Consider the following 21963-nt stretch of genomic DNA (forward strand, 5'->3'; position numbering starts at 1 on the left):
CACTGCTGTCAGGTTAACAAGGACACTCTCAGTCAGAACTGCTCAGGATATAGATCTTGTTTCCAAAACAGCCCTGACAGATCCCCAGATCTAATGATCCCTACAATGGCCTGCAAGATAAACGTCTCCTTCTAGCCACCATTTTGTTCATCATTCCTTTTGCAGGAAGAAAGGGAAAAAAAAAGATTATTTTTGCACCTGAAGCAAGGGCATACCTCTAAAAAAGTTACTACACACAAACTGAAGTCAGGTCTCTGCAATATCCTCAGGCTGTACTGCAGAGAACAGCAGAATATACTACTGAGTAACTTTCGATTCTGAAAAGGCAATTTTGTCTAATTTTAACTATTTTTCAGTATTTTTTACTTTTTAGAATATATGTTTTGTTAAAGGATCATCTGAAGTTTTAGAGGCAATCTTTATCCACATCAGAATATGTAATACATGCACCACTGATTCAAGTTTAAGTGGATTGCAGGAACAATCCCATCCTAACAAGCAAGTTATCACAAGTTACATATGAATTTGTGGCCTGCATCATGCAGGAATTGCAGCCAGCTGATAACAGTTCACCCAGCTTTCAAAAGCAGAGATTGTTTCATCACTGCACCAGAAGGACAAGAGTATGCAAAAACTGAAGAATAGTTAAAACTAAAAATCTGGAGTATTTCATAGCAATATGAAAGGGAGCATTTTGGGACCAATAGTAGGTCTGTAGGGTGAACACAATTAAAACAATGTCTTTTTATTCTAGAAACAACAGAGCAAATTCAACTGGAATTCTATCTAAATGGAACTGTTTGAGCTGAGTAACTTGGATAGGAAAGATATTCTAATACATCTATAATTGTAGATTAATGAATTGTTAAGTTGCTTTTAGCTCATCGTTTATAAACATTTAATCACACTCATCACATCAGCTTTTATAGGCCAAAAATCAACTAAAAGAGCAATTTTTTCATAATGAAAGCATTTTTTATCCCCCAAAGACTACTTGTGACTTGACAAAGCAGTGCCTATGACTTGACAAAAGCACCTGATAACATAAAATCAGTATGAAATTACTCTATAAACAAAATTGCACAAACACTTTTGAATCTACTAGTCTCACTCCAAGAACCAGTAGCTCAGTGATCACAGAAAGAAAACCAAGATATTATTTATAAAATATATATATAAATAAGAAATATGCAACTCTAAGTTTTGTATTCACACAATAAAAATGCAACTTACCATCTGCTTATTTCACAAGCTTGTCACATATTGCCAAGGATCATTTTATCATCTTTATTATATATTAACATAACCACTGATTGATTTTAGATTTAAAATTGGGGCATGTAACTATAAGAGGAAAATAACACAAATTAAGCAATGCTGAGAAACAGAAACAAGGAGTTACATTATCTATGCATTCACAACTGCATGAATTTACATAGCAAAAAAAAAAAAATCCACAAAGAACTATTTAGGATTAAAGCTATGACTTCCTTTCTCAAAACATCACATAGTGCTATTCACAGTTTCTGGTATGAATAGCACTGTGTGATGTTCTGAGAAAGGAAGTCATAGCTTTAATCCTTACACATATTTTGTATTTGTACTGGATGCAGCACAACAGGTTACCAAGTCACAACAGTCAGAAAGAAGTAAATCCACCCTGAACACACCTTCAAAAGTGTCAGATTTTGCCCCAAGTTCCCTCTGTCAGCATTAGGTGCACATCCCTACCCACTGTAGGCCAAGATTCTCACATTTTATGTTTTGTACACAGATGCTACAAATAGAGTCGCAGAGGATAAGTCCAAACACTTTAGAGCACAAAGGCAACATCGGAAAAAAAAGCACAACAAAAAAGAAAGAAGAGGCAACTTGTTAGAACAGAGCACCCCTTGACAAACAGTTCTTGCTTCTTTACAGAGTGCACTAGATTTCCATTTGAACCAGAAGCTTGAGTGCATGTGATTTTTTTCTAATTTGGTGCCCGGTGTTCATCTATTGCCTAAGTGCCAAAGATTATCTCTGCTGCTTTTGTGCCTGTTTACTCAGGTTAACTTGGCACTTGGCTTCTTATGCCTGAAAGAGCCACACTGGGAAGTTCTGTCTCACTTTGTTTCTTTGGAAACCATCGATGCACAGAGTCTCTGCTATCACTACCCTCAGAACAAAGTAGCTGGCAGCCACTTAATTGCCTACAAATTTTTTTTTTCTGAGGATCCAACAGCTGCACTGAAATACAAACACCTCAAAGACACTGTAAAACTTGACCAAAATTCCCCTCAAACATTCAGAAACATCTGTGGCACCGAATTCACTTATGCAAGCAAGACATGAAAGTGCTATATGGAATTAATGCTGCTGAGCACTCCAGGGTGCTGCCCACAGAGAAAAGGCAAGTGTTTAAACATTGCTGGACTTTGTGGCTGCATTACTGACACTATAACCTTTTATATTTTGGGTGAGGTGGCCAACACAAGGAGAGAAAAAAAAAACCCAACAACCACAGCCACAATCTCATTTGAAAAAAAAAAACCTCACAGCCTATCTTTTGCTCAGAAAGACAAACAATGGAGTATAGCTTATCTACAGCTATTAAACAATACTGAACTATTAAATTATTTGTACCTTTTAAGTGATTTTCAAATATTTTAAGAGCTGTTTATGTTTATTTGCTGGTTCACGGTCCAGTCTACTACAGCTACTGAAAAAGCTTTCAGTTTTTTATGCCTTCCTGCCTGGGCTGGGGAGAAAAGAATAAGACAAGAATAAAAATCTGACAAGCTGGAGCAACTGATCTTCACAAGCCACAAATTAATTTAAGATCTGCTTACAGCACAGAACAGTTCTCAAATCCAACTGGTGTTAACAAAAAACCAACCAAACAAAACACCACATCACAAAGACACAGGAGCTTCCAGTCAGGGTAAAAAGTATTTTCTTTTTAATATGCACTTAAGTCACAGTATCTGGTTTGAGATCATTACACCAGGTAACAATTTATTGTATCTCAAAGTATTTTACAAGTGCCCATCTATACCTTGAAGGAGAAGGTAATACCAAAGGAACCCAAAAGCTGTATTTTCAGAGCAAAAGTAAAGCCAGTGACCAACATTCTTTTCATTCATCTTAATCATCAGTTGCACAACACACCATTTTTAAAAATGCAAAAGGCATCACAGTAAGTAAATGAAATCAAAGAAGATGTGCATTTCAACGTTTTCCTGGCAGTCCTGATCTGATGCCAGTAGTAAAATGCAACCATAATCTAGTAAGACCATTGGAAATTATTTTAGAAATTCTAGATCTAGACCATTGTCAATGACTTGCATCACTTTGGAAAAAAGAAATCTTAAATGAAAAACAATCATTTAATGTAATTTCTACTGACAGAACTGAACACATTAAATAAAAAGCAGCTACTGATCAGAACATACTGAAATGAAGATAGACCTGGTGTGCCAGTGGAATTTTAGTTGAAAGCTATGTACTTCAAGACATTATTCAAGTCACAACTCAAGGAAAACTTGAGGGCAAAGAAGAGCTGGTAAAGTTTAACTGTGTCCAAAACCAGGTTACACAGTACATACAAACACTCACTCTTTTTGCAGTATTTAGCTGCAAGGCTGAAGCTCTGAGATTTCTCCTTCAGGAATAAATTATTTATTATGATACAGTGCACAGAATATGGTGAAACATTTCCTCACTACTCAGAAGACAGACACAGCGCAGAAGTCCATGTCTCTGAAAATGAGAAATGGAGACGACAGCCTCCTTGCATCTTCATTAGCTGGATTCCTCCTCCTCTTTGGCAGCAGAGGCCTCCATAGAGGCAGCTTCCAAATCTTTGCTGGACTTCTCATCATTTTCATCCTCTTGAGGGTAAAGATCTGGGTATTTTTGCATGCATTCCTGCATGGCACGGAATTGGTCCACACAGTCTGATCCCTTTATTTCTTCTGAGCTATAGTGGAAACAAGAAAAGGCTGACTTGAACTGCTCCCCACAGGGACCACTAGCCATTCCACCCAGACATGGGCAATTCCAATTGATATCTCCATTGGGCAATATCAATCCTGAACAAACAAGAGAGAAGAAAAGTTAATGCACCTTCCAAACATTGATTTCATTCAGTGACAGCTGCTGGGCTGTAGGTGTGAACTCAAGCACTTATAGTGCCATCTTAGTTCTGTAGCTTCAAGGCTGATAAACACCTTTCACTTCCCAGCCAGTCTGTTTCTCTCTCTGATCTGTATAATCCTTTAATGGGCACCAGTGAGATTAGCTCTCTATCCATCTCTGAATTAAGTCCTTCTCCCTGGACTACAGACCACTGACAATATTCTAAGGGAACTGCAAAACAGATGGAAGTCAAGTCAATCGATTTGCCAGACTGTCAGGGAAACAAGCAAGCATTAAAATCATTCCATACAAATAGTAAGACTTTAAATCCAGTATTAAGACTAGAAATCTTTTAAATCATATTGAATGGATGCCTTTTTCTTCTTGGTTGAAATAGGCTCTGAAATAGTAACTCACAACTTTCCCCCTTCAAATTTCAACTGGAAGACCAGAATTGCAAAAACAAAAATCAGTGTATTTGTAAAGATTAAGTCATGTGCCACAGAACACAAGGAACCACCACAGTTTGAAATGTTCCTGAAGACACTAGAGCAATAAAATTACTTGTAAAATAATTTTCTTAAACAGCTTGCTCCTTTTAGAACCAGACCTGCCTTGTAAACATGCAAATCTTACTGTGAGTTATCCCATAAACAATACATTCTACAGTATCACAAGATCACTGACCTACACCTATTTTATCACTGAAATAGCATCAGTTTCAAAAGTTCTGTGCACAGAAACCATGATTTAGAAAAACAAAACAAAAATACAGATGACTAAAGCAAGCATTTCTTCACTCATAATCACAGCAGAATTCACACATCAATGAGTAAGTCCACGAGCAAGCTTAGAACACAATTAAATCGGAAACAGATTTCATCCACTGCTCTTCCTGAGTTGCAAACCTACAACAGATAGGATTACTATTTTTAATTAAAATTTAATTCAAACTTCTTTCAAATGCAGCCTGAACCTCACTGATCCGGTGAGTCACAATCTACTTGAACCTGCACTCGTGGAAGAAAAAATAACACTGTTTACATCACTGCAGATAAAGACTTGTGTGAGCAGTTGATTGCTGACATCTCACGACCTAAAGTCTCCTGGCTCATGGAAGCTGCTCATGTCATGGCCAAAGGCAGGCCCACCTGCACCTGTGTCAACATTTGTCTTTGGACTCATGGTATGAAGTCCCACTGCTGTTTTGAGAAGAGTTTCTTCCCTGTAACACCCCAATAACAAGTTTATCTGCCAGGGATTCACAGTGTAAGATGACAGGAAACAGGATTGAAAGGGACATCGTTAGTCATAGAAACAGTCCTGTACATCTGATCATTCATCAAGTTCTTTCTTACAAGAACGTGGAGTTTTGCTTCATCAGTCCCCTCTAGAAACCACTTTAAAACTGTTTATAAAATAAGATGACAGGAACAAGTCTGGAAAAACAGACGGGAAAGACCAGCAACAATCTGTGTTTGAGGTCCAATTCCATAAGTACTTTTATCCAACTTTCCCATCACAGCTGTAACACTAATAAAAACCACTTTGCATGCACAAAACTCATCATTGCCTTCTTCATATAAGCTTAATAAAATAAAAAATTATTCAAACTGAAGGCAGCCAAGATGTCAGTGAAAACCAGGAATCTTTCATGTTCAAATTCCACCATCTGCAACACATAGGACTAGAAAGATGCTTTACAGTAACAATACTATTTCAAAACCACTGCAAATGAATTCTTAATTTGTTTCCATCAGCCACAGCTGTCAAAAGCACAGACAGTGAACTGTGATCTTCACAGCAGTATGAAATCCTAACCTGAACTTACTCCAGTTTGTCTGCCTTTCCATTTCCCATGGCTTTTTTCTTTCATTGTTTTTAGCTTTAAGTGAGTCATTAACATTTTGCCTACCAAAATCCCCCAGCTGATACAAGATCAACAACAAAATATTGACAGAAATAAGAACAGGATACTATTGGTTGTTATCCTAAGGGAAACAGAACACAAGTTTTCCTGACCCATCTAATGATTCAAGTAGACTGCTCAAAGACTCATGTCTGTTAATGTCTGGGACAAAATAAGAACTATCAAAAATTACCAAATACCAAACTAGATCTTTATCTCAAGTATAAAAAAGGTCTCTACAATAAAACAAAACCTCAAACACAAGTTTCAGGTGTATTAGAAATCAATGCAGATTATGGCAGGTCTATATAATGCATCTATTCTTTTCCAGATATGACTGGTCTCTTTGGCAGAGCAGAAAAGATGAAAAGAGCCCCTATAGTTAATTAGACAACACTGGAAACCAAGTCTTCTATTCCAAGCAGAAGCTAAATTAGAAAAGCCTGCATGTTACATTAGGTACAGCAAAACTCTTCCCAATTTGCTTTTAAATAAAAGCCATGCAAGCCAGAGCTTCAGCATTTCATCATATTCCAAACCATTTTACTCATGTCTTTCCTGCCCATAAGCTTCATTTCCTACTGCTACATTCTATGATATGCCCATTTTCTCTCTTCTGATCTAATGCACTGTAGCCCTGGGTCATTCAAGAGGTTTTTCAGACTTAAAAACATGGCAGTAATTTACCACATACTAAGAAGAAAACTCAACAAACTAACAACGAAAATCACACAACAATAAATCCCCACCCAAACTTATTGACAGTACTTAAACATAGTTTGTAGTTTCTCATTTTGAATCCCACAGACACACACTGTCACTGTAAGGTGACATAAAAAGCTCCTGGCTTTCCCTGCTTCAGGACTGCTAGGAAACAAACCCCATCACCTCTCCTCCTCACCACAGCCTTTTCATGTCCAACAACATACACACAACAGCAATCAACTGATGTGGTGTTTAAACAAAAATAAAGGGGTTCTTTTAATTTTGACTAGTTTATTACCCAAATGTATGTAATACTAGGACATCAACAGACTTAGCAGTGCAAGTGAGAAAAACTTAGATAAATAACTGACTACATACAGTTGTAATGAAGGCAGATAAATGCAGTAACATTTCTGCAGAAATCTATGTACAAAAAAAGTTAATTTTAATGACATAGGAAGGTGTGGTTCCAATTACAGTACATGCCATATCAGCTAACACAGACCCTGTGAGCTCCAGCTGCTAAACTGCTTAAATGCTGCCCTCTAAAGGTCTCTGAGACACTTTAGAAAGCCTAACTTTCACTTTCTAACTAAGTTTCAAAGAGTCTGAAGAATTTACTTCAGCTTCAGTTGAGCTGAAACCAATGAAATACCTTCACACAAAGTGAAGAGACCAAAAGATCTGTAAACATAGAGGCAATTAGAAAAAAATTAACCTAAACTCATAATTCCATGATAATTATTAACCCCAGGCAAAATGTATTAAATCATCATTACTGGAAGTATATTTCATTTACCCATTATTTAAAATCTGCAACCAGAATATTGTAAGTCTTGGTCTCAGAAGTATTCTGCTGTCTTAAACCTCTATTTGCAGATTAGATACACTTTGTACAAGAACTGTAATCTTCATGAAAAGCTTTATCTTTTCAAGGCACAATAATTACACTTGAAAACTCATTAATTTTAACTTACCCATCATGTGCCAGTGAAAGATATTGATTATATTGCTACCAGTATAGTATAGATTAGCCAGATATTACTTTATACTAAATCAGATATTCAGAGATTGCCATATTAGGCAATTTCAGCTGCTCACAGGCAGGTGAGCAACTCACATCAATGACAGTGATATGTAACTCACTCCAGCTTCTCTGAAAATTGCATGCTGTTACTCAGAGGAAAAATGATCATAATTTTCACTTGATTAGGCTCTAACTTTATTAATAAAAGGAAAAGTTATCCCAGCATATCTCTGGCCACTAACCAAAACTAAAAGCCATCAACTGATTATTTGAATAGGGCACTAAGAAAAATCATTACAAGTGTAGAAAAATAAATACTGGAAGAAAATATGTCATTAGTGAGGTCCTAATCTAGCAGTTAAAACTGCCATGAGTTTGGGTATTTACTGCATAACCAGCTGCCCTCAGCAGCTTTAAATATGCTTAAGTTTTTCTAATTCTTGCAGGGTTTGTTTTCTGTTGGATTTATGCATGATGTAACACCCCTTACTTCGTTCTGCTCACTACTGACCTTGCTCTTCATAAGGGTCATCTGGGTCATCTGCAACCAGCTCAGCACTGCTCGGTGTCTCATGGTCCTCCTTGGTTGCAAATATGATTCTGTCTTTACCTACCATGGAGGAGACAAGAAGCAAAAGTTCAGAGAAATCTGTGACAGAAAAGAGTCATTTACAAAACTGTTGTACACCACAAGGTAATGAGACTTTTGATGTGATTCAATAATATTGAGAATGAACTGTTGTACTTAACAACCACCTTGAATGAGAACAGTTGCTAGTTCAGAGGAACACATACACACTGAAATTCTGTTTTTCTAAAGCTCCAATTTTCATAGCAATGTCCTGTAATAAACAGTACAGTTCACTAAATTGCAAAGTTAAAAAGCTGTTTCCAAACAAACTCAAATTACTCCAACACCAGGACTAACACAAATGAAGAATTAAATTAGAATTAAAAAAAAAAAAGTAAAAGAGAAACTATAATAAATAGTACTAAAGTGTTGCACAGGAACTTATTAATAACAGAGGTTTTTGCTAAAGATTAGTGTAATATTTCACACTAATCATCTGAATTAAAAACTGAGGATAGCCATCAGCATATAGAACTAACTACACTGAAAGATGCTGTGAACATTACAAGGGATGGAAATCCAATGGAGCAAATCTCCTGCTCTTGATTTAACTAAAACATTCCATAGCAAGGTCGGGGGAGGCTTGGCTGGACACTTCAGTAGTTTTAGTTTTCTAAAAACCCTGTAAAGCTCTAACACACACTCTGAGAGTGGAAAAAATGGTAAATTCCCCAAGAATTCTCCAAATTCATATAGGCCACTACAGTAACTTGACATATCAGAAATTAAATCTCCTGGCCCCTCAGTGTGACCTCAGCCAGCAGATGTTCAGTAACTTAACCTTGCTCAGTAACCATGCATTTAAACACCTGAAAAACAGATCGATCTAACACCTTTTAAAAGGCAGAAACAGTTTTCTGACAACTCTGCATTGTACTCCAGCAAACTTTACAACATGGAATGTTCGGGCATTTATTATATGAAAGGAGTGAGAAACACAGGAACTCTAACCCAGCCACTGCCATTCTGTAGGGCTGCATAAGGCAACTTACAGATCTTGCAAAATTAAACAAAGCCCAACATAAAACATAAAAGAGATCCATACATTATGACCACCTCAATACAGTTCATAGTCTGTGACCAAGTTTGTAACTTACAAACGGCATTTGGAACTATTGATGCTTTTTTTTCCTAGTCTGAAACTTTACATTCAGCCCTTCGTATTACTTAAGAGAGCAAGGATCTTTATATATATATATATATATACGCATCTCCCACTTCAAGAGGTGGTCAAGCCTCATAAATACCACCACCTGTACATGATACAGATACAAAAAAGTTCGCAGCCTACCACCCTGTCCATCGACCTTAAAAAGGCAAAGCCCCACATCATCTCTGGCCACTCAGCTAGGATAAATGTAACCCCTGCGGGCAGAAGGCGCTCCGCGCCCGGGGGCTGCCCTGCCCGCACGCCTCAGCCGCCTCCCGCCACACACGGTCCCTGCGGACACCTCTGGCTGCTCTGGGCCCGCTGCGGGGCCTCACCGTCCCCACATGCCCGGGACGGCGCTGCGCCTCATGGCCCCGCCGCCCTTCCAGCCCTCCGTGAGGAGAAAGGTCGCGGCGGGAGGCGAGGCAGCGCTGCTGCCGCCACACACGGACCGCGGGCGGCTGCCGCGCCTCCTCCCTACTCCGGCTGCGCCTTGCCCTCATGGGCTGCGGGGAGCGGGCGGTCACCCCGCCACGCACCCACCCCCGGCCGCCTCACGGCGAGCCCGCCCGGCGGGGTGACATTGGGAGGACACTCGGGAGCACCTTCCTGCCTGCAGTAGGACATGGCGGAGCCGGCCGGTGCCTTCCTCCGCAGCGCGCCGCACACGGGCCCCGCCGCTCCGCTCCTGCCGTCCCGCCAGCACCGCTCGGGCAGCGCCGCGCCGCTGCTCCACGCCGCGACCTCCCGCCTCCGGAAGCGCCTTCCCGGCCCTGAGGCGGCCGCTGACGCACCTCCTGCCGGTCGCGGGGCTCTGCCAGGCCCGGCCCCACCGCACTACAGCTCCCGCCCGCCCCGCGCTCGGCCGCAGGGCGGAGAGAGAGGGAGACGGGAAGGGAAGGAGGAAGGAAGGGCTTCCCCACCGCGGCTGGAACTACGCGTCCCGGCGTGCGCCGCTGCGGGCGGGGAGCGGCTCGGGGGCGGGGGAGCCCTGAGGCGGATGAGGGCGAGGCTGGCGGTGCGCGGCTCTGGCGGTCTCTGAGTTGTGGTTCCCGGGGGGAGTGAGAGGCTCAGGATGTCGAGGAACGTAAGTGCTGCTCGCTCCGGTCCCGCCGCTGCTCCGCGCTCCGTGCGGCGTCCGCCTGGCTTAGCCCGCTCCGATGTGCCAGGGCTGCGGCCAGGGCCTTATGCCGGTCGCAGCCCGCCAGGCATCTCCAAATGAGCTAGATGAGAGGGACGATGTGTGCTAATGAGTTTACTAATAATTTGATGGGTGCAAGTATGAGTGTTAATGTCTTTGAAATGGGTCTTAATGTCTGCTGACTTTGGTTGCCGAGCTGAGGCAGCTTGGCTCCTCACACAGAAAGTGAGTCTGCACTAGCCTGAACTTCTGAACTTTGGGGTAAAACAGTAGGTTTAAGGGGGAATATGTGGAAGGCGGTTCGGGAAGGCTCTGTCTACCTTCCGTACCTCAGCCGATGCCGAAATGAAGAAGGCAGGGTGGGGCTGGGAGTGTAGGATGAAAGGAGACTGTGCCCTCCGAAACCTCGAGAGAGAAAACCCCGCGGGTATGTGCCCCAGTGGACTCTCTCCCTTAATTCGAATAAAATTGCAGGATTTCTCTGCCTCCTCTATGAACACTGGCTTTTCATAGCGTGATTTTCCATACACAGAGAAGTGCCATGCCCTGCCTTGGCTGTGTGCCTGTGCTGAAGTTGGGTTTGGTAACTCCCCACAAGCCGCATACACAGATAAACTCCTGGGCTCTCATGTTAGCCCTGTGCCTTGTTTTGAGTTATTGTTACCCTGGATATAATTATTTTAGACTGTGCAGCACTCTTCTTACTGGTGAGGTGAATCATAATTTGTTATTTATAGCAGTGTTTTAGCTGGTCAGGAATTCAGGGCTATTACTCAATTTGCCATGGCCTGAATGCAGGGTGTGGACTCCAAATGCAGAACCTGGAGGTAGACTGAAGAAAGCTTGAACATGTAGAACCACTGTAATAGAAATTAATTGGGTTTTTTTTTTTTTTTTTTTCCTATCAGGCTGGAGTTTTATTTATTGAATGTGTTTCTGGTACCAAAAGTATGATAAGGCATTTAATAAGTGTGGGAAAGTTTTGGTTCAAGGCAAGAGGTTCTGCGCTGTAGGGCAGCAGTGCTAACAAAGCTAGAAGACTTGTTGTGAAACTGAATGCTTTCCCCTTTCGCACTAATATTGCACTTCTGGTTTATTTTCAACAGTTCTCTGACCCAGGCAGCAGAAAAGAGCATGTTAAAGTCACAAGTGAGCCCAAACCAGGGTTCCTGGAGCGGCTCAGTGAGACTTCTGGAGGCATGTTGATTGGACTTGTGACGTTTCTTCTGGCTTTCTACGTTCTTTTTACCAATGAAGTAAGTGCAATACTGTCAGTGTTTGTGCACAGCATTATTACTTGACCCATGAGAAGAGGAGGTTTGGTCTGGGACCTGGTGCTTATGCTTGGGATATAACAGAAAAGTGAAATCACAGGCCTAGTTCCTCTGGAACTAGGTAGAGACAGTAGCAGTGTGTAATGAGAGATAAGATCCAAAGCTTGTAAACTGATGATGAAACAGCCTGTGGTAAGAGGGTTGCATGAGCCAGCCCTCTTTTTTCTTGAGATAACAAGAGGTCCTCATTTCTAGTGGTGTTATAATTACTTTAAAGGAATTCATACCCCATGTTGCTAAATTGGAGTAGTTATTTATTTGTTTTTTCTCAGTATTATTTATTGGTTTTAGATACAATTAAAAACAAAGGTAAGCCAGGAATCTCAAGACCCTAGCATTGAAAACATACTTGTTTTGGCAATTTCATACTGGAGAGCAGAATTCTTTGGATTTTCACTTAGAGACTTCTTTTCATACCTCTACAAGAGGAAAAATAACTATTCTAAATTTTGATGACTTTGCAGAAAAAAAGCACATCAGGATATGATGGTGAAGCAGGGAAAACTTCTCCTAAGGAGTCAATATAGATGTGTGGAAAATGAGCTGTAATTTGTATCATTTTTGCAGTTATTCAGGAATGATGAACAAGGTAAGAGGTGCAGAGCAGTAAGTTCAGACCTGTGCAGGAAGAATTTGGGTCTGTTTGAGAAGCTTAGTTGATGTTAATGATCCTGCTGCCTGGGTAAGAAGTACTGCCCCAAACTGGCTCAGACAGAGAATGGAGAAGTACGTTTCCAAAATATGCCTTGGGCTGAATATACAAGCATTCCTTGTGGTCATCAGTACACTTGTCTGCTAACCTTGTTCACAAAATGCTGCTGTGATGTTGATTCTCCACAAGCTGATTTCTGATTTCTTCATTGCAGGGACGAGCTTTAAGAACAGCCAAGTCTCTTGATGAGGGGCTTTCTCTTGTGGTCCCTCTTGACAGCATCCACAGCATCTCTCAGCTGAATGAGGGGAGACTGGTGCACCTGGCTGGAGCTCTCAGTACATCCAAGGTAAATAAAATAGTATCTTGAAGGTATGAGTATTTCAAGCTTGGAGGGAAGGAAAAGTCTTTGGCAATTAAAATTTTGTTTGATATCCAGGAAAACACATATGGCTTTTCCCCTCCTCTATGCATTGGCAGCTACCACTCAAGCTCTGGTTCTTGGCCTGGAATGAGGGAGATGCTGAATGGCCTTGCACTCCCTTCTTCAAGCCAATGCCAGCTCTAGCTGTGTTTACCCTCAAGCTGCCTTTCATAGATAATTTCAATTGCCATTTGTGTAGGGAACCTGTTGTGTGTTTATGATATTGTTAAGTCTTCAGCACAGGAGTTCTGCAAGTTTTTACTTTTCAGTAGTGATGACATTTTCCATTTTCCACCCACATTGCAGAAGGTAACACAGGGCCTTCCAGCAAAAGAGAATCTCCTGGTTTAAACACTAAAACCTGTAAACCCATAGTCAGCAGTTCTGGTTTCATTCTTCGCTTTTGATGATGATGCTTCAGGTTAGATTTGCCAGAGACATTCCTTTTTGTCTTTCATAAAATTTACACTGTGTTCACTTGTGTGTAAGATAGTGCTAGCTGTACAGTGAGGTATGTAAATGGGCTCAGTAGTAAAAGTAGTGTTTGAGGTTGTGAGATACAGCATTTAGACTGACTTGCATTTTCTTCAATTTTTGCACAGCCTTTGTTTGACCCCAGCTATGGGCTCTCCATCCAAGCTGTCAAACTTAAGCGTAACGTGGAAATGTACCAGTGGGTTGAATATGAAGATTCCAAGTAAGTGAAAGTAATCTTTAAAAGTAGTTTGAGGCCGTTGTGTTACCAGGAACCTATCACAATTCTTTTTCTTTCCTTATACTGAAGGGGAAAAAAGAAACCAAATAGAAGTCTTCATAGCAAGAGAATTCTAGAGCTCTTGGATTTTTTTTTTTCCTTTAAAGAATCACTTTAATTTCTTTGAGAGATGTTAACTGCTCTGCTAAATAGTTGCAACCAAAATAGGGAAGACATTTCTACTATTGCTAATAATTCCACTGATGGTAGTATGAATGTTATTAGCTATTATGTAGGTGTGACTGCACAGAATTCATGTTCCAGATGTCTTTTATGTCGTATAAAAAAAAGGTCAGAGGTAGTGAAGGTGTGAAAAATAATTTCTCAGTTTTAGCATGCTTATGGTGCAGCATCTGTTAGAGACTTGAGTTGGGCTAGCTTGTCTCACTGTACTTAATTCTGGTTGTTCCTCATCAATCACAGTTTTCTCCTGGTACAGATAAATCTGTCTTCAGAACAGGTAGTTCAGAGAAGAGTTAGGTTATGTATAAAGATACATCTGTGTTGCCAGAGATCTGTCTGTGCATTTCATTGGTGAAGTGTATTCTGCCCTGAGCAGGGGTGTGTGTGCATTGTTTTGGTTCTCATCCCAGCCCTTTTTCTCTGCAGCGAATATGAGGAGGGTGGTGAGATTAAGAAAGAGACAAAGTATTCATACAGTAAGTTGATCAACAGAAAGTCCCTTTTATGCATGTAACTTTGGACTTCTATGTGTGTGTGTATTCTGATTTTTGTTGTAAAACCTTTATTTTCTTTTTGGGAAAGAAAGGAATGTGAAGAAATAAGCAGAAATTCTCTTTCCTAAACAAATGACAGAACCTACCTTTCCTGAGGTAACTGAGGTGAAAGGAGACGTGTTGTCAGCAAGCAAGGGCTACAGAAAATCTGAGACTTGTTTTGAAACCCCTAAAAGTTCAGCGGAACATCCAGGGATAGGATGCTTCAGAAATTGGGCCCATAAGATTCTCAATGACCAGAGATGGGCAGAGATGGGAGTATGTTCTGAGATTACACTTCAGACATGGAGTAATTGGGATATATGTCAGCTGTGAACAGAAGAGAATAGACAGGGAAAAGTAGTTTAGATCCAGCCTGTAAGGGAGCCTGTTGACAACCTGTTTTGATGTTGATACCAGGCAGTGAAAACCATGATGTGCCCTGTGGCTTTTGCCAAGTGCTTTTTTGGCAGGAGCGGAACTGAGTGTGTTATTCTGATCTACCCAGTGACAGAAAAGCACTCTGAGTCATTGTGTGTTTGGAGATTGGTCTCTGTGCTTCATTTATCTCTGATCAAAGCACATGGATGTATAATGTGGGTGTGCAGCAGTTTCTGGGTGTGATCATATAAAACTACTCAGCTGAGTGAAGCATGGGGACCCTGTGTCATGGAGGTACATAAGGGGCAAAGCTGGTGGTTTTGAGCCATGAAAAACAGGCTCACAGTGATAGGGAACAAAAAGAAATGCTATCTAAAAAATCAGCTGTCCTCTCAAGATTGGTGGATTCTGTCCTGTAAATGTCTATGTATGCCAGCCACACAGCTGCTTGATTACTCTCCCCTCAGCAGGACTGGGGAAGAAATTGGGAATGACAGGAGTGAAGGACAGGTTGAAAGAAAGATAGGGAGATGGCTTTCCAATTGCCATTATGGGAAAAAGAGACTCTCCTTGGGGAAAGTTTATTGTCAGTTAAAATAAATATTTAATTACTGACTTGGGTATTGGCAAAACACATTTGGACTCAACCTTTCCTGGGCTCAAGTTTACTCCAGACTCCTCTCCCTTTGCCCCCTGATCCTTGTCATCACAAAGCCAGCTTATTCCCAAAGAGCGGAGCCAGGAATCAAAGCCTGATCATGGAAGATGCCAACAAAAAAGCTGAGCAAAGTTGAGTTACAATTTTATCCCAGAAATACCTTTTTTCACCCTAAATCCTGCCATTCCCCATTAATATGCTAGGAGGAGAGATCTGTGTCTCAGTACAGACTATGACAGACATTGATGTAGACAGTATTACTAGAAGTGTAACCTAGAACTAAATGATTGAGAGGTGTCTTCAGTAACTGAGGTCTGTGTCCTTTACTCAACCTTCTTATCATTCTGTTCAGATACAGAGTGGAAATCAGAAGTTGTGAACAGCAGAAACTTTGATCGAGAAATTGGACACAAAAACCCGAGGTGAGGTAACATCTGGCACAGTCCCTCTGAATTCTGTCACTGGATCTGATCAAGTATGAAAGCTAAATGACTGATTTCATAACAGAGTGCAGTAGATGAAAACGCTGTTCTTTTGGTAGTTGGGAGAACGAAGGCATAAAGAAATTAGAGCAGCTCCAAGAGTGATGCCTTAACTTGTTTTAATGGCTTCAGCATTATGCAGTCTAGACAGTCTCTTGATGGATTTGTTTTCACATCATGACAGTCATTTAGCTCTTTGAGTTTTTCCTGATGTTTGCCATAGTACCTTTTCTGTTCCCTATATTACGTACTGCAAATCAAGAGTTTTATCATAATTCTGGGACTAATCAGGGACTCTCTCTGTTTCTCAGTGCCATGGCTGTGGAGTCTTTCACTGCTGTTTCTCCTAACGTCCAGGTTGGCAGCTTTGTTCTTTCCAAGGGTAAGGGTTGTTTTGTACTGGCTTTGTGTCTGCTGTTGCATCAGCAGTGGACTTTGCTTTTTCCACAATAGCTGTCATGTCAAGTGATAATCAGGATGCCAGCCAGCAAATTGGCCATTCCAGGTTAGACGCTGGGCCTCAGCTTGATGCTTTATTGTGCTTAGGTCTCGTGGATAAAATTGATGATTTCAAGCAGTTGCGCTTGTCACACCTGGAGGATCCCCATGCAGATGTTACCCGAAGAGAAGATTATTTCTATCACAGCGACAACCCCAGACGTCCAGAAGTAAGATGGGAAAGATAAACTAAAACAGTGATTACTTGTATGTGAAAAAGAAACTGGGCCCTGTCTCATTTCTGTTGAAATGTACAGGAAATGGAGTGCAGACCATCACATAGGAAGACTCTCAGTGCAGCCCTAGAGAATGAGTGCTTGTCTTGCAGAAAGCTTCCAGTCTGCTCCTTTATTCTCTGCCTTCTGACGTCTGCTGTGCTTTTAACGGGAAAGGGATGGTGCTGGAAGGTGGGTTCCACCTCTGCCTTGCTGTATGGAGGAGTACAAACAGCTTGTTGTCACATGGCTGCCTGCCTTGCTTTGCCAAAAGATGGAATGATGAACAAAGCAACAAAGCATATCATGTGCTCCTGCAGCTTAATCAGAGGGGATATTACAAAACAGCATTTGAGCTCTCATGTTTCAGTGGCCTGCTAGCCCTGAAAAAAGGACAGCTTGGAAATTGTTCTGGCTATCTCTTGTGTGACGTAAATGTTCAGAAAAAGTGTTGATAAATAAAGGATGTTCCTGTGCTGAGTTGTCTTTCCTGTGATTCCCCTTTGTAAAATAATCTTTCTTGACTTCCAGTCTTCTCTTGTTTGTAGGTCGGAGACCTTCGTGTCTCTTTCTTCTATGCAGGTCTGAGTGGAGATGATCCCTATTTGGGCTCTGCTGACAGGGTGAGTCTTCAGCTGTTTTTGTATTTTGCAAGCTCTCATCCCAACTCAGTAAGCAGTAAATATTTTTCCCTCTCTTCCAAGGTGACTGTGATTGCTCGGCAGCGAGGTGATCAGCTGGTTCCATATCATACCAAGACTGGAGATGTTCTGGAGATTCTGTACCCTGGGGACCTCTCTGTGGAGGTGAGATACCATGCTCTTCTAGTGGAGGGTTAAAACTTCAGGTGGAGGTGCAGAAGCAGCAGAAGATGAAGCTCTTATTCTCCTTCAGACTGGCCCTAGAGGAGGAGATACTCATACAAACATTGGCTTTGCTCTCTCTCTTTCTTGGACAGCAGGTTGTAGTCTGTGTTTGCTTCCAGGTTTCTGCACATTCTGTTTTCTTTAAAGATTGTTTATGTGCCCTCTTGTTTTTATTTGCTCCTTGGTTGTTTCCCACTTAGACATGCAAGCACATGCTTTTGAACAGGTTACATGTAAAAATAGTAAAATCAGGGTTTAATTAAATAAACCATTGGAGTTATTCTCTCTTCAGCTCCTAATAACAGGAGTTTAGGCTTGTTCAAAATGTTTATTGCTATTCTGGCTGAGAAAGAACCTTCAGGCAGGGCATTATGCTTCAATAAATCCTGCATGCTCCAGCAATTTGGTGATTCATTTACTTCTTCTAGTAGGTTTGTTTCCATTAATGATTGTTTCATGCCCTGCTGCAAAGAAAACCAGATGTCAGGAGTTGACAGGTGCTCCCAAAAGCAGTTAGAAAGGCTTTGTTCAGACTTGAAAGAGTTGCAGTAGAATCAACCCTCTGCTCCAAATCTTCATTAGACAGAATTTTATTTCATTGAAAATGAACTGGTTACAACTAAATAATTCATTGAGTACTTGTAAGTGCAAATAATCAATCAGTCTTACACACCTCTTACCATTAGTGCTTTCTGATGTCCCAGCCATCTTCATGTGAACATTTTGTTGAGCCAGAGGGTCACACAATCCATTTTGAAAAAAATCTTAATCAGAATTCTTGCAAAGAGATGCTTTGCTTTGCCTGTTGAAATGCACACATGCCTTTTAGATTTCTTCCCTGCATCCAGCTTGCTCTCTTTCACACAGCTTTCCCTCAGCCATCAGCAGATATTGCCTATTCTCTCTTCCTTCAGAGTGAGGTCAGACTCTTCCTTCTTTATGGCTGTTACTTATTAGTGTCTTATTTTCCACAGTAAGGAGAATGTGTCCAATTTCAGCAAAACCTGTGTGGTTTCTGCCTGTGGGTAGTGTTGAATGGTGCTTTTTAGGTTGTTTTAATTATGAAAAGTACCAGTTTCCCCCATGCTGCACTGTTCAGTCTATTGCAGTGTACTGCCATACTGCACAGACATTGCAGAATGAGCTGCAGTGTATTTTCTGCAAGAGAAATTGTACAACTAAAATGCTCTTGGCTCTCCTTAGCTCATAATGTACTGGAATTAAGAGGATCTTGGAAAAGGACAAAAAACAGGCTGCATATGATGATGTTTGCTTTCAGGAGGTGTTTCAGAAGGAGCAGGAGAGTAACACTATGAAGACCTGGGCCCTCCGTGCAGCTGGCTGGCTCTCAATGTTTGTGGGCATCAGCCTGATGACCAGGATCTTTTACACATTAGGTAAGTTTTTCACAGACAGGTAAAATTATTTAGGAACAAGATTGTAACCTCTAGAGAGTTAGTTAGGTCATTTGGAGACCAGGAGAGATCTGATTTTAACTCAGATTTGATTTGATCTGAAAAGTCACTGTAGGCAACTGCAGGTAAACAAGACCCAAAACCAAGTGGTTGCTTTGTGCACATCAAAAAAACCCCACACAAATATCTTTTACCAGTCTCAGAAGATCCTGGCCCAGAGCTTCCCAAAATAAAAAGCTGAGGCATGTGTTGGGCTGGTTCTTTCAAATCTAACTCAAGGTACTGCAATACAAATACTTTCTGCACCCACACACAGCTGGTTCCCCCAACAGGTCCTAATCAGCAGCTGTATTGAAATACGTTTTTGTGTCTGGTTATTCCACACTACTGTAAACAAAGAGCAAAAAAAGTTTTTGTTTATTCTTTTAATATAGAAAGTGCTGGAGTAAAAACAGAAAGCAGGACAATGCCTCAAACTTGCATAAACTTCAGACATCAAAGATATCATTCACTTTGTAGCCATGAACCTTTTTTTTTTCTGATTTATTTATCCATATACATGCTGCTCCAAGATTTATTGTTGCCAGAAAGGAATTCTTGTGCTAGCAGCTTGGATCAGTTGCCCTAGGCTTGTTCTATAGCTGCAGGGTTGTCTGTCTCCTCTGCCTCTCAAGCCTTGGACAGATCTTCAGACTTCATTTTGGATTACTTCCTGTGTGAAGGGATGAGGATAGCATTGCCTTATATGTTTAGCTGTTGCTTAATGATCAAGTGTCTTGATAATGCTCTGCTGAAATGCCTAATCCAGTGCTCTTGATGAATAGTTTGAATCTGTCTTATGATTGCAGCTGCGAGGGTGCAGATCCTAGGCATGAATCAGACTTCTTTTTAAACTGTCATCTTGCCAACTGCTTCATGCCATCTTTGATTCTCCCTGCAGTGGACTGGTTTCCTGTTGTGAGGGACCTGGTTAGCGTTGGCCTGAAGGTGTTTGCGGTGTGTGTGGCCAGCTCGCTGTCCCTGCTGACCATCTCCGTGGGCTGGCTCTTCTACCGCCCGCTCTGGGCCCTGCTCCTGATGCTGCTCTCCGCTGTCCCCATCCTGCTGGCCAGATCCCGTGTTCTGCCCAAGAAGCAGCAGTGACAAGGAGGTGGTCGGGTCTTGAGCTGAGTCCTGGTCAGAACCTTCCCAAGTGCATTTCTGCCCGGTTCCTGCAGCAAGCTTACAGCAAATCACAGCTCAGCAGCGAGCACTGAAAGCTGGGAAGGGGGCTTGGGTGGGAGTATTGGCATATGTTATCCACAGGACTATAGAATGCTGTTTGTGGGAAGTCAGTGACACCAGCTTTGGGGAAAAAAGCATTTTAGGTGTGTTATTGATGGTAAGTGAACAAGCAGATTTGTACCTCTTACTGCTTAGTAATTCCCCCTGATTTGAGAACTGGCAAATCCTTCCTGGGTGGGGCATCTTGTGTGTTTTGGAGAAAGTGCCAGGTGCATCCCGTGGACCCTGGTTACATGTCCTTAGGAAATGCATGTGCCTGCCTGCCTCTGACAAACCCTCCCTCTGCTGCCTTTTCTGGTTGCACAGTCAGGAACACTCCTTTGGCTGATGTGTTTGGCAGTGCAAGTGTTCAAAGGGAAAACATAGCTTAGGTGAATTCCACAGAATACTCGTGTAAACCCTCTGCTTTTGGACTGAGGATTTTCAAAGTCATTGATGCAATGAGTGGCCAGGTTAGCAGTACTCTGAGTTTGGGCAGATTTATCGGGACACATTGATTTCCCCCAGGTTTTAAGTGTCTGAACTTGTTCTTGGTTAAGCATCCACAATGATAGCCTGGACTATATCAGAACAGTTTCAAAAATTTCACTTCAAATTGCACTTAAAGGGATCTTCACAGGTCATTCATGTGTAAATAAAAAACCTGCCTTGAAACAACATTGACTTTTATAACTGAATGTGTAGTCTAAAGTAGTTGAGTTTTTTTTGCTGTGTATACTGTTCCTTGCTTTAATTTCACTTAGTAAGGACAGTGAACATGCTCTGTGAAATTAAGTCATGGAAACATTTTTGCCTGATTAGTTTTCATAGATTTTAGTAGCCCAAATTGGTAGTTTTGTATCTTGTTTGAGGAATGCCTTGTAGTGTTGTGATGGCTCATGTTCATCTGTTGTAACCAGTACTTGAGGTTAGAGACACCCTTAAGTCTCTCCACCAAGCTAGAGTCTGGCTTCCAGATGGGGCCCCCTACACTACTGTTTTGGGGTTTTTGTAAGTATACACAGTTCAGTAAAAAAATAATGTTTTATATTATGAAATCTATTTATGACCATCAGAGGAGTGTTCTCTGTACCAAAGGAACTTGACTTGAACATACATAGAAGCAAACGTTTGCTAGAAATGATACTGAAATAGAAGTCTGAGTTAGAAATCATAAATGTTTTGAGAATTTGTAATGACTTTATTAGCCCTAGTTACTGTTATTCTTTTGGTATTTTTTGGTCTCACAGCTCTGTCCTGGTGAAAGCAGGAGCAGGGAGTAAAAGGGCAGGTACAGGAGCTGGCCTTGTGCATGCCTTGGTACGTGGCAGTGGTGCTGCACAGCTTTGCTGCTGCTCAGCAACACCTGCTCATGCTCCAGCAGTCAGGAATTGTGCTCCATGGGGGAGAGAAACTGTTTTTGAACTGCTGCTGTTTTGCCCATGATGCAGAACACTAACCAGCATTACTTATTGGAAATGAAGTGACAATTTTCTACAGAAGTGCTGAGCTTTTGTATATTTAATAAAATACCGTTTTCAAAAGGTTGGGCTGTAGGCTTTTTTATTAAATTCAAGTATTGCATGTTTTATATCCAGGAATAATGTAATGTCCACGTAGTTT

At 41.3% G+C, this 21963-nt stretch overlaps 2 protein-coding genes across 2 annotated transcripts; one reads left to right on the forward strand and one right to left on the reverse strand.

Annotated features, from left to right (window-relative positions):
- Window positions 1-2918: 2918 nt before the first annotated feature.
- On the reverse strand, window positions 2919-10336 carry CHCHD4 (coiled-coil-helix-coiled-coil-helix domain containing 4). Its single transcript, XM_059856562.1, has 3 exons — window positions 10147-10336; window positions 8272-8370; window positions 2919-4073 (listed from the first exon to the last, which is right to left on the reverse strand). Exons 1-3 carry the CDS (start codon window positions 10166-10168, stop codon window positions 3784-3786), a joined length of 411 nt encoding a protein of 136 aa, XP_059712545.1. The 5' UTR covers window positions 10169-10336; the 3' UTR covers window positions 2919-3783.
- Window positions 10337-10468: 132 nt separating this feature from the next.
- TMEM43 (transmembrane protein 43) lies at window positions 10469-21884 on the forward strand. The gene is made up of 12 exons (XM_059856561.1): window positions 10469-10628; window positions 11789-11938; window positions 12883-13017; window positions 13695-13789; window positions 14456-14505; window positions 15954-16023; window positions 16395-16465; window positions 16630-16751; window positions 17345-17419; window positions 17501-17602; window positions 18942-19059; window positions 20018-21884. Exons 1-12 carry the CDS (start codon window positions 10617-10619, stop codon window positions 20218-20220), a joined length of 1203 nt encoding a protein of 400 aa, XP_059712544.1. The 5' UTR covers window positions 10469-10616; the 3' UTR covers window positions 20221-21884.
- The last annotated feature ends 79 nt before the right edge of the window (window positions 21885-21963 follow it).

The sequence above is a fragment of the Haemorhous mexicanus genome, chromosome 11 (genome assembly GCF_027477595.1).
Source record: "Haemorhous mexicanus isolate bHaeMex1 chromosome 11, bHaeMex1.pri, whole genome shotgun sequence".
In the NCBI taxonomy this organism is placed as follows: domain Eukaryota; kingdom Metazoa; phylum Chordata; class Aves; order Passeriformes; family Fringillidae; genus Haemorhous; species Haemorhous mexicanus.